General features: G+C 36.8%; 1 protein-coding gene across 2 annotated transcripts in view; it reads right to left on the bottom strand.

Moving 5' to 3' along the window:
* PHKA1 (phosphorylase kinase regulatory subunit alpha 1) overlaps positions 1-13754 on the bottom strand; it is a 186711-nt gene that overhangs the window by 61769 nt on the left and 111188 nt on the right. For both annotated transcript variants that reach the window (XM_047092509.1, XM_047092510.1), the window contains exons 15-16: positions 13596-13705; positions 12276-12420 (exon numbers count right to left, since the gene is read on the bottom strand). In XM_047092509.1, the coding sequence (XP_046948465.1) occupies positions 12276-12420; positions 13596-13705 (255 nt within the window). The remainder of the gene's footprint in view (positions 1-12275; positions 12421-13595; positions 13706-13754) is intronic.

Raw genomic sequence — 13754 nt, 5'->3', positions numbered from 1 at the left:
ACGTAGGCACCTACAACGCCACAACTATCCACCCCAGTAGGCTAGCAGTGCCATCTAGTAGAGAGCGGCGCTGTTACACTGAGCCCTGCCCAACTGGGCCAACTTCGCTCTTCAAGAACACAAGTCTCACCGCTGGCTTAGTTTATGGACAATAAAGAGCTACACAGACTGACTTGTAGGGGAAAATGAAGCAATTTTAGTCCTACTTCAATCTGTTAGCAGGTTCACCTATTCAATTTTCTTTCTTTTTTTCCTTTTTCTCTTTTACAATTTTTTTCTTTTTCTTGAATACATAAAGAGAAAAAATTCATTTTTACTCTCAATTTTTATTAAAAATACCTTTCTTAATTTTTATTACTATATTTTTTACTTTTGTGTAAATTTTTTTCAAATTCTACTTTACTTCCATCATTTTGTTTTAGACTACTTCAGTGTATTCACCTTTTCAAATTTTCAAACAATTTCCTTTTTTTCTGTTTTGTTTCTTTTCTTTTTCTTAAATGCAGAAAGAGAAAAACTTCATTTGTACTTTCAATTTCTATCAAAAATATTTTTATTTAATTTTTATTACTACATTTTTCCTTCTATGTAATTTTTTCAAATTTTATTTTACTTCCATCATTTTATTTTAGTCTACTACAGTGTATTCACTTTTTCAAATTTTCAAATGATTTCTTTTTTCCTTTTTTTCTCTTTTTTAATCTTTTTTCTCTTTTTTGTTTCTTTTTTCTTAAATACAGAAAATGAAAAAAATTCATATTTATTTTTAATTTTTATTAAAAATATTTTTCTTTAATTTTTTTCTACTATATTCTTTCTACTATACTATAAAGTATAGTATAGTATACTATACTATACTATATTCTTTCTACTATATTCTTTTTGTGTATATTTTTTCAAATTCTATTTTACCCCCAACATCTCCTATCAGTCTACTTCAGTGTATTCATTTTTTCAAATTCTCAAAAGATTTCCTTTTTTTTCTCCCCCCCTTTTTTTCTCTAATCTGTCAAACTACTTTCAACACCCAGACCAAAACACACCTAGGAAACAGCATTATCTATTTGGTGTGTGTGCGCTCTTAATTTTTAATTTTAATATTTTTTAATTTTAATTTTTTTAATTTCAAATTTTATATCTCATTAATTCCTTTCCTCCCTTCAAAACGACAAAATGAAGGACTTCACCCCAAAAGAAAGAGCACAAAGAAACGACAGCCAGGGATTTAACCAACACAGATACAAGCAAGATGTCTGAACCAGAATTTAGAATCATGATAATAAGAATACTAGCTGGAGTCAAAAATAGATTAGAATCCCTTATGCAGAGATAAAAGAGGTAAAAAACAACCAGAATGAAATTAAAAATGCTATAACTGAGCTTTAATCATGGATGGATGCAGTGGCAGCATGGATGGGTGCAGCAGTGGCAAGGATGGACGAGGCAGAACAGAGAATCAGTGGTACAGAGGACAAACTTATAGAGAATAACAAAGCAGAAAAAAAGAGGGAGATTATGGCAAAACAGCACAATTTAAGAATTAGAGAAATCAGTGACTCATTAAAAAGGAACAAAATCAGAATCATAGGGGTCCCAGAACAGGAAGAGAGAGAAATAGGGTTAGAAGGGTTATGTGAGCAAATCATAGCAGAAAACTTTCCTAACATGGGGAAAGACACAGACATCAAAATCTAGGGAGCACAGAGGACTCCCTTTAGATTCAACAAAAATCCACCATCAACAAGGCATATCATAGTCAAATTCACAAAATACTCAGGCAAGGAGAGAATCATGAAAGCAAAAAGGGAAGAAAAAAGTCCCTAACATACAAGGGAAGACAGATCAGGTTTGCAGCAGACCTATCTACAGAAACTTGACAGGCCAGAAAGGAGTGGCAGGATATATTCAGTGTGCTGAATCATAAAAATATGCAGCCAAGAATTCTTTATCCAGCAAGGCTGTCATTCAAAATAGAAGGAGAGATAAAAAGTTTCCCAGAGAAAGAAAAATTAAAGGAGTTTGTGACCACTAAACCAGCCCTGCAAGAAGTTTTAAGGGGGACTTTCTGAGGGTAGAAAAGATGAAAAATAAATAAATAAATAAATAAATAAATAAATACCAAAAGCAACAAATATTACAAAGGACCAGAGAACACCACCAGAAACTCCAACTCTACAAACATCATGATGGCAATAAATTGATATCTTTCACTACACACTCTAAATGTCAATGGACTCAGTGCTCCAATCAGAAGACACAGGGTAACAGAATGGATAAGAAAACAAGATCCATCTATATGCTGTTTAGAAGAGACCCACTTTAGACCTAAAGACACCTTCGGATTGAAAATAAGGGGATGGAGAACCATCTATCATGCTAATGGTCAACCAAAGAAAGTCGGAGTAGCCATACATATATCGGAAAATCTAGACTTTAAAATAAAGACTCTATCAAGACATGCAGAAGGGCATTATACCATGATCAAGGGGTCTATCCACCAAGAAGACCTAAAAATTGTAAACATTTATGCGGCAAATGTGGAGCACCCAAATATGTACATCAATTAATCACAAACATCAAGAAACTCATCGACAGTAATACCATAATAGTAGGAGACTTCATTACCCCACTCACAGCAATGGACAGATCATCTAATAAAAAATCAACAAGGAAACAATGGCTTTGAATGATACACAGGACCAGATGGACTTAACAGATACATTCGGAACATTTCATCCTACAGCAGCAGAATATACATTCTTCTCCAGTGCACATGGAACATTCTCCAGAATAACCATATACTGGGACACAAATCAGCCCTAAGTACAAAAAGATCGAGATCATACTGTGCATATTTTCAGACCACAACACTATGAAACTCGAAATCAACCACAAGAAAAAATTTGGAAAGGTAACAAATACTTGGAGACTGAAGAACATCCTAGTAAAGAATGAAAGGGCTAACCAAGCAGTTAAAGAGGAAATTAAAAAGTATATGGAAGCTAATCAAAATGATAACACCAGAACCCAAAACCTCTGGGACACAGCAAAGGCGGTCATAAGAGGAAACTGTATAGCAATCCAGGCCTTTCTAAAGAAGGAAGAAAGATCTCAGATACACAACCTAAACTTACACCTTAAGGAGCTGTAAAAAGAACAGCAAATAAAACCCAAAACCAGCAGAAGACAGGAAATAATAAAGATTAGAGCAGAAATTAATGCTATCGAAACCAAAAAAACAGTAGAAAAGATCAATGAAACCAGATGCTAGTTCTTTGAAAGAATTAACAAAATTAATAAACTACTAGCCAGTTTGATCAAAAAGAAAAAGGAAAGGACCCAAATAAACAAAATCAAGAATGAAAGAGGAGAGATCACAACCAACACAACAGAAATAACAATAATAAGAGAATATTATGAGCAATTATATGCCAATAAAATGGGTAATCTGGAAGAAATGGACAAATTCCTAGAAACATATATGCTACCAAAACTGAAACAGGAAGAAATAGAAAATATGATCAGACCCATAATCAGTAAGGAAATCAAATTAGTAATCAAAAATCTGCCAAAAAACAAGAGTCCAGGGCCAGATGGATTTCCAGGGGAATTCTACCAAACATTCAAGGAAGAGCTAACACCTATTCTCTTCAAACTGTTCCAAAAAATAGAAATGGAAGGAAAACTTCCAAACTCTTTCTATGAAGCCAGCATTACCTTGATTCCAAAACCAGACAGAGACCCCATTAAAAAGGAGAACTATAGACCAATTTCCCTGATGAACATGGATGCAAAAATCCTCAACAAAATATTAGCCAACTGGATCCAAAAATACATTAAAAAAATTATTCACCACGACTAAGCGGGATTTATACCTGGGATGCAGGGCTGGTTCAATATCTGCAAAAACAATTAACGTGATTCATCACATCAATAAAAGAAAGGACAAGAACCATATGATCTTCTCAATAGATGCAGAGAAAGCATTTGACAAAATACAGCATCCTTTCTTGATAAAAACCATCAAGAAAGTAGGGATAGAAGGAGAATACCTCGAGATAATAAAAGCCATATATGAATGACCCAACGCTAATAGCATCCTCCATGGGGAAAATCTGAGAGCTTTCCCCCTAAGGTCAGGAATAAGACAGGGATGTCCAGTCTCGCCACTGTTATTCAACATAGTATTGGAAGTCTTAGCCTCTGCAATCAGACAACACAAAGAAATAAAAGACATCCAAATCAGCCAGAAAGAGGTCAAACTTTCACTCTTCGCAGACGACATGATACTCTATATGGAAAACCCAAACGATTCCACCAAAAACTGCTAGAATTGATTCATGAATTCAGCAAAGTTGAAGGATATAAAATCAATGCACAGAAATCGGTCGTATTCCTATATACCAACAATGAAGTGACAGAAAGAAAAATCAAGGAATTGATCCCATTTACAGTTGCACAAAAAAACATAAAATACCTTGGTATAAATCTAACCAAAGAGGTGAAAAATCTATACACTGAAAACGATAGAAAGCTTATGAAAATAATTGAAGAAGACACACACAAAAAAAATGGAAAAAGATTCCATGCTCCTAGATAGGAAGAACAAATATTGTTAAAATGTTGATACTACCCAAAGCAATCTACATATTCAATGCAATCCCTATCAAAGTAACACCACCATTCTTCACAGAGCTAGAAAAAATAATTCTAAAATTTGTATGGAATGAGAAAAGACCCCGAATAGCCAAAACAATCTTGAAAAAGAAAACCAAAGCAGGACACATCATATCCAAGACTTCAAGCTATACTAAAAAGCTGTAATCATCAAGACAGTATGGTACTGGCACAAGAACAGACACTCAGATCAATGCAACACAATAGAGAACCAACAAACGTATGGCCAACTAATCTTTGACAAAGCAGAAAAGAATATCATTGGAATAAAGACAGTCCCTTCAGCAAGTGGTGCTGGGAAAGCTGGACAAAGACATGCAGAAGAAAGAATTTGACCACTTTCTTACACCATACACAAAAACAAACTCAAAATGGATGAAAGAACTCAATGTAAGAGAGGAAGTCATCAAAATCCTCAAGGAGAAAGCAGGCAAAAACCTCTTTGATTTTGCCCGCAGCAACTTCTTACTCAACACGTCTCTGGAGGCAAGGGAAACAAAAGCAAAAATGAACTACTGGGACCTCATCAAGATAAAAATCTTCTGCACAGCGAAGGAAACAAATCAGCAAAACTAAAAGGCAACCAACAGAATGGGAGAACATATTTGCAAATGACATATCAGATAAAGGGTTAGTATCCAAAATCTATAAAGAACTTATCAAACTTCACACCCAAAACACAAATAATCCAGTGAAGAAACGGGCAAAAGACATGAATAGACACTTCTCCAAGGAAGACATCAAGATGGCCAATTGACACATGAAAAAATGCTCAACATCACTCATCATCAGGGAAATACAAATCAAAACCAAAATGAGATACCACCTTACACCTGTCAGAATGGCTAACATAACTACTCAGGCAACAACAGATGGTGGCGGGGATGCGGAGAAAGAGGATCTCTTTTGCACTGTTGGTGGGAATGCAAGCTAGTGCAGCCACTCTGGAAAACAGTATGGAGGTTTCTCAAAAAAATTAATATAGAACTACCCTACAACCCAGCAATTGCACTACTAGGCATTTATCCATGGGATACAGGTGTGCTGTTTTGAAGGGACACATGCACCCCCATGTTTATAGCAGCACTATCAACAATATCCAAATTATGGAAAGAGCCCAGATGTCCATTGATAGATGAATGGATAAAGAAGATGTGGTGTGTATATATATATATATATGTACACACACACACACACACACATACATACAATGGAGTATTACTCGGGAATCAAAAACAGTGAAATCTTGCCATTTGCAACTATGTGGATGGGACTGGAGGGTATTGTGCTAAGTGAAATTAGTCAGATAGAGAAAGACAAAAATCAAATGACTTTACTCATATGAGGACTTTAAGACACAGAAAAGATGAACATAAGGGAAGGGAAACAAAAATAATATAAAAACAGGGAGGGGGACAAAACAGAAGAGACTCATATATGGAGAACAAACTGAGGATTGCTGGAGGGGTTGTGGGTGGGGGAATGGGCTAAAAGGGTAAGGGTCATTAAGGAATCTACTCCTGAAATCATTGTTTCATTATATGCTAACCAATTTGGATGGAAATTTTAACAAATAAAAAATAAAATTAAAAAAAATAAGAGAGAAAGGGGTTGAAGGTGTACTTGAACAAATCATAGCTGAGAACTTCCCTGATCTGGGGAAGGAAAAAGGCATTGAAATCCAAAAGGCATCCCTTCAGAAGTAACTTGAATCGATCTTCTGCATGATATATCATAGTGAAACTGGCAAAATAAAAGTATAAAGAGAAAATTCTGAGAGCAGCTAGGGATAAACAGGCTCTAACTTACAAAGGGAGACCCATAAGGGTAGTGGCAGACCTATCTACTGAAACTTGGCAGTCCAGAAAGGAATGGCAGGAAATCTTCAATGTGATGAACAGAAAAAATATGCAGCCAAGAATCCTTTATCAGGCAAGTCTGTCATTCAGAACAGAAAGAGAGATAAAGGTTTTCCCAAGGAAACAAATACTGAAGGAATTCATCACCACTCAACCATCCATACAAGAGATCCTAAGGGGGATTCTGTGAGTGAAATGTTGCAAGGACCACAAAGAACCAGAGACACCACTACAAGCATGAAACCTACAGACATCACAATGACTCTGAACCCATATCTTCCAATAATAACACTGAATGTAAATGGACTAAATGCTCCAACCAAAAGACATAGGGCATCAGAATGGATGAAAAAAAAGACCCATCTATTTTCTGTCTACAAGAGACTCATTTAGACTTGAGGACATCTTCAGATTGAAAGTGAGGGGATGGAGAACTATCTATCATGCTACTGGAAGTCAAAAGAAAGCTGGAGTAGCCATACTTATCCAGACAAACTAGACTTTAAATTAAAGACTGTAACAAGAGATGAAGAAGGACATTATGTAATAATTATAGGTCTATCCATCAGGAAGAGCTAACAATTATAAATGTCTATGTGCCGAATACCGGAGCCCCCAAATATATAAAACAATTACTCATAAACATAAGCAACCTTATTGATAAGAATGTGGTAATTGCAGGGGACTTTAATACTCCTCTTACAACAATGGATAGATCATCTAGACAGAGAATCAATAAAGAAACAAGGGCCCTGAATGATACATTAGATCAGATGGACATGACATATATATTTAGAACTCTGCATCCCAAAGCAACAGAATATACTTTCTTCTTGAGTGCACATGGAACATTCTCCAAGATAGATCACATACTGGGTCACAAAATAGCCCCTTCATAAGTATACAAGAACTGAGATCATACCATGCAAACTTTCAGACCACAATGCTATGAAGCTTGAAATCAACCACAGGAAAAAGTCGGGAAAACCTCCAAAAGCATGGAGGTTAAAGAACACCCTACTAAAGAATGAATGGGTCAAGCAGGCAATTACAGAAGTAATTAAAAAATATATGGAAACAAATGAAAATGAAAAGAACATTGCAAACACTTTGGGATGCAGCAAAGGCAGTCCTGAGAGGAAAATACATTGCAATCCAGGCCTATCTCAAGAAACAAGAAAAATCCCACATACAAAATCTAACTGCACACCTAAAGGAAATAGAAGCAGAACAGCAAAGACACCCTAAACCCAGCAGAAGAAGAGAAATAATAAAGATCAGAGCAGAAATAAACAATATAGAATCTAAAAAAATGGTAGAGCAGATCAATGAAACCAAGAGTTGGTTTTTTGAAAAAATAAACAAAACTGATAAACCTCTAGCCAGGCTTCTGAAAAGAAAAGGGAGATGACCCAAATAGATAAAATCATGAATGAAAATGGAATGATTACAACCAATCCCTCAGAAATACAAGCAATTATCAGGGAATACTATGAAAAATTATACGCCAACAAACTGGACAACCTGGAAGAAATGGACAAATTCCTGAACACCCACACACTTCCAAAACTCAAACAGGAAGAAATAGAAAACTTGAACAGACCCATAACCAGCGAAGAAATTGAATCAGTTATCAAAAATCTCCCAACAAATAAGAGTCCAGGACCAGATTGCTTCCCTGGGGAATTCTACCAGACATTGAAAGCAGAAATAATACCTATCCTTCTCAAGCTGTTCCAAAATTAGAAAGGGAAGGAAAACTTCCAGACTCATTCTATGAAGCCAGCATTCCTTTGGTTCCCAAACCAGACACCCAGAAAAAAAAAAAAAAAAAAAGAACTACAGGCCAATATCTCTGATAATATGGATGCAAAAATTCTCAACAAAATACTGGCAAATCAAATTCAACAGCATATAAAAAGAATTATTCACCATGATCAAGTGGGATTCATTCCTGGGCTGCAGGGCTGGTTCAACATTTGCAAATCAATCAATGTGATACATCACATTAATAAAAGAAAAGATAAGAACCATATGATCCTGCTAATTGATGCAGAACAAGCATTTGACAAAATTTAGCATCCTCTCTTAATAAATACCCTCAAGAAATTCGGGATTGAAGGAACATACTTAAACATCATAAAAGCCATTTATGAAAAGCCCACAGCTAATATCATCCTCAATGGGGAAACACTGAGAGCTTTCCCCCTGATATCAGGAACATGACAGGGATGTCCACTCTCACTGCTGTTGCTTAACATAGTGTTGGAAGTTCTAGCATCAGCAATCACACAACAAAAGGAAATGAAAGGCATCAAAATTGGCAAAGATGAAGTCAAACTTTCATTTTTTTGCAGATGACATGATATTATACATGGAAAACGGGATAGACTGCACCAAAAGTCTGCTAGAAGTGATACATGAATTCAGCAAAGTTGCAGGATACAAAATCAACGTAAAGAAATCAGTTGCCTTCTTATACACTAACAATGAAGCAACAGAAAGACAAATAAGGAAACTGATCCCATTCACAACTGCACCAAGAAGTATAAAATACCTAGGAATAGGGGCGCCTGGGTGGCGCAGTCGGTTAAGCGTCCGACTTCAGCCAGGTCACAATCTCGCGGTCCGCGAGTTCGAGCCCCGCGTCGGGCTCTGGGCTGATGGCTCAGAGCCTGGAGCCTGTTTCCGATTCTGTGTCTCCCTCTCTCTCTGCCCCTCCCCCGTTCATGCTGTCTCTCTCTGTCCCAAAAATAAATAAACGTTGAAAAAAAAATTAAAAAAAAATAAAATACCTAGGAATAAACCTAACTGAAGATGTAAAAGATCTGTATGCTGAAAACTATAGAAAGCTTATGAAGGAAATTGAAGAAGATACAAAGAAATGGGAAAACATTCCATGCTCATGGATTGGAAGAATAAATATTGTTAAAGTGTCAATACTACCCAAAGCAATCTACACATTCAAAGCAATCTGAATCAAAATTGCACCAGCATTCTTCTCGAAGGTGGAACAAGCAATCCTAAAATTTGTATGGAACCACAAAAGACCCTGAATAGCCAAAGTAATATTGAAGTAGAAAACCAAAGCAGGAAGTATCACAATCCCAGACTTTAGCCTCTACTACAAAGCTATAATCATCAAGACAGTATGGTATTGGCACAAAACAGACACATAGACCAATGGAATAGAATAGAGACTCCAGAATTTGACCCACAAAAGTATGGCCAACTAATTTTTGACAAAGCAGGAAAGAATATCCAATGGAAAAAAGACAGTCTCTTTAACAAATGGTGCTGGGAGAACTACACAGCAACATGCAGAAGAATGAAACTAGACCACTTTCTTACACCATTCACAAAAATAAACTCATTCACAAAAATAAACTCAAAATGGATGAAGGACCTGAATGTGAGACAGGAAACCATCAAAACCCTAGAGAAAGCAGGCAAAAACCTCTCTGACCTCAGCTGCAGCAATTTCTTACTTGATACATCTCCAAAGGCAAGGGAATTAAAAGCAAAAATGAACTATTGGGACCTCATCAAGATAAAAAGCTTCTGCACAGCAAAGGAAACCATCAACAAAACTAAAAGGCAACTGGTGGAATGGGAAAAGATATTTGCAAATGACATATCGGACAAAGGGCTAGTATCCAAAATCTATAAAGAACTCACCAAACTCCACACCCGAAGAACAAATAATCCAGTGAAGAAATGGGCAGAATACATGAATAGACACTTCTCTAAAGAAGACATGCAGATGTCCAACAGGCACATGAAAAGATGCTCAACGTCGCTCCTCATCAGGGAAATACAAATCAATACCACAATGAGATACCACCTCACACCTGTCAGAATAGCTAACATAAACAACTCAAGCAACAACAGATGGTGGCAAGAATGCGGAGAAGGAGGATCTCTTTTGCATTGTTGTTGGGAATGCAAGCTGGTGCAGCCACTCTGGAAAACAGTATGGAGGGTCCTCAAAAAATTAAAAATAGAACTACCCTATGACCCAGCAATAGCACTGCTAGGAATTTACCCAAGTGATACAGGAGTGCTGATGCATAGGGGCACTTGTACCCCAATGTTTATAGCAGCATTTTCAACAATAGCCAAATTATGGAAAGAGCCTAAATGGCCATCAACTGATGAATGGATGAAGAAACTGTGGTTTATGTATACAGTGGAATACTACTTGGCAATGAGAAAGAATGAAATATGGCCTTTTGTCACAACATAGATGGAATTGGAGAGTGTTATGCTAAGTGAAATAAGTCATACAGAGAAAGACAGATACTATATGTTTTCACTTTTATGTGGATCCTGAGAAACTTAACAGAAGACCAGGGGGGAGGAGAAGGGGGAAAAAAAGTTACAGAGTGGGAAGGAGGCAAACCATAAGAGACTCTTAAAAACTGAGAATAAACTGAGGGTTGATGGGGGGTGGGAGGGAGGGGAAAGTGGGTGATGGGCACTGAGGAGGTCACCTGTTGGGATGAACACTGGGTGTTGTATGGAAACCAATCTGACAATAAATTTCATATTTAAAAAAAAAAAACAACAAGTCCAGCTCATCCCTGTCTCCAGGTCTCATTCATGGTATTTTCCCCTTACCTAAACTGCCTTTCCTTCTTCTATCCTCCTATATGAATTCTACCCATCCCAAAAAGTCTTGATAATTCCCATCTCAGTCAAGAGATTTTCTTTAACAACTTGATTACCTTCACTTTAAAATACTAATCCAATGCTTTGGTTCTTCTTTATATACTGTCTTTGATTGTTTCTATTATTTTTGTGTATCAGCTTTGCCTCTCCAATTAGACTTTATAGTTTCTGAAGACAAGTCTGGGAACATAATGTTTATTAATCAGGAACTTGTTGTCTTAAATAAAGAAGAAAGGCAAAAAGAAGAAAGACTACCCTACTTCCTCAATTCCTCTGCTTTTGAAGCACTTTAGAGATGTGATCAAAATTCCTAACAGCCTGTCTGGACACTGAATGATTTATGACAAAGGATTCTTCTCTAATGAAAAGGAATTCTACTTCCTTTGGCAGTATAAACAGGCTTTTGGAAGCAATAGCAGAGACACAGAAAGGAAACAGTGCTTCAGTATTGGCTCTAGTCCTCCAGGAACTGAGAGAATAATAAAGCCTTTCACCCAGTTTCAAATAAGAAATGTTAAGAAGCCCAGCCAGTAAAGGAAAGCTAAACTGAAAGCCTTTTCACTTCTCCTTGTTAGATTTTACTGCTTCAGTTAGGCAAGACTTGGAAGGGTAAGTGTGGGAACTTATCTATAAAATCTTGGTGCTCCACTGGGGTAAGACAGATGCAGAATGTATTATTACCATCTTTAAAATGAATTACATTATAAAGTTTCTGCAATTGACCTAAAAACCAATTAGCCCCCAAGTAGCCTGCAAGTTATTCTACTACATTTTCAGAATTATAACCCTCAAACCATTTGAAATATTCTTGAACATTGGTTCATTTGTTACATATTTATTCTAAAACATAAGCTCCATGGGAGTAGAATTCTATCTACTCATCTGCCTTATTTGCTCCATGTAGCCCAAGTGCTTAGATAAATGCCTGGCACAAAAATAGGAGCTAAGAAATAACTGCTGAAAGAATAAATGATAATGAGAACCTTTCCAGTGACTCTAAGACTTTGAAGGGCTAACCACATGACTTAGTCCCCAAATACATTTGTTCCTTGCCTCATACAACCTTACCAAGCATGGTGTGTGAAATGGGGAAGGTGATGGTGGGCTGGCCTGTCATCCTCCAGCGGCTACAGAGGTAGGAGAGGTCTGTTCTAAGCATTTCTACTATCATCTTGTTGTCCAGAGCCAGGTAGAACTGTTGCTGGTCTATAAACTGAGAAAAAGAAGGAGAAAAATAACAGCTTAGAATAACTTACTCTTATAACTGTCAAATAATATTTTAAAGTACTCACATATTCACAAAGGTATATAACACATCACAGAGGCAACTATAGTGCCTAATTCTTTCCAAAGAATCTGATAGTCAATTGGTACATATAATTTTTGACATTTTTACAGTGTACTCTAGTTTACAAAGTGTTTTCAAGTACATAATTTTATTTAATTATATAACAAATGAGTGACGGCTTTTCTTCTTTTAATAGATAAAAATAAGGCAGAGACACTAAGTGGATTAACAAAGTCATATGGCTAGCAAATGGCAAGGTCAGAAATAGGATCTATGGTACATTACTCTTTTGTCTGTACCTCAGATGCACAATTTCAGATGTAAGACGACAAATGGGGAGCTTAAGCTTTCTTTCCGGAAAATAGTTTCTCCTCCTATACACACATATAATTGGGCTTACTATTATAATGTGGCCAATAACAGGCTAACAATGTGTATAATCATGGCTGAAACAGTACTGACATTTTTGCTTAGAAGAGAATATCAATGTAAAAAGGGCCTCTGCCCAAAACAAAGAGAACACAGTTTAGTAACTAAGTAAAAGAGGTTATATTTTGTTCATAAAGAACAAATAGAATCTTATTTTTAACATTTAAAAGGAGTACTTTTTAATTTTTTTTTCAACGTTTATTTATTTTTGGGACAGAGAGAGACAGAGCATGAACGGGGGAGGGGCAGAGAGAGAGGGAGACACAGAATCGGAAACAGGCTCCAGGCTCTGAGCCATCAGCCCAGAGCCCGACGCGGGGCTCGAACTCACGGACCGCGAGATCGTGACCTGGCTGAAGTCGGACGCTTAACCGACTGCGCCACCCAGGCGCCCCAAAAGGAGTACTTTTTAAAAGTACTTCAACATTTATAAAATCCCTAGTCACTGTTTCTGCAACACATAGGACTACACTTGGTAGCCACAATCACTTGGCATGGCTCTGTGCTACAAGCTCAGTTCAATCCAACTCAACAAATATTTATTGAGCAACTTAATATGTGCAAGGCCCCATGAACTCTCACACCTGTCCTAACTTTGGTAAATGCTTTATTTCTGTACTGTTTGTCTTACTTCCATTCATCTCAGTGCATCTAAATCTTATTCCACTTACCTGTGGAGTGAAGGTAAAGATAGTTTTCCGAATGTCATAGAGTTTTGAAGTTCCAAGGACTCCCATGTGCCTGTAGGGTCGTCCACTAAGTTTCATTCTACTGTTGCATCCTAAGATAGAGTTAAAAAATGCTTAAGATCTTTCTAGGGCACAAATCCA

The sequence above is a fragment of the Lynx rufus genome, unplaced genomic scaffold (assembly GCF_022079265.1).
Source record: "Lynx rufus isolate CCGP_SWC_20201006 ecotype Redwood Valley unplaced genomic scaffold, mLynRuf1.p SCAF_30, whole genome shotgun sequence".
NCBI lineage: Eukaryota > Metazoa > Chordata > Mammalia > Carnivora > Felidae > Lynx > Lynx rufus.
The sequence above is the reverse complement of the archived record's forward strand: the minus strand, read 5'-3'. Positions and strand labels throughout refer to the sequence as shown.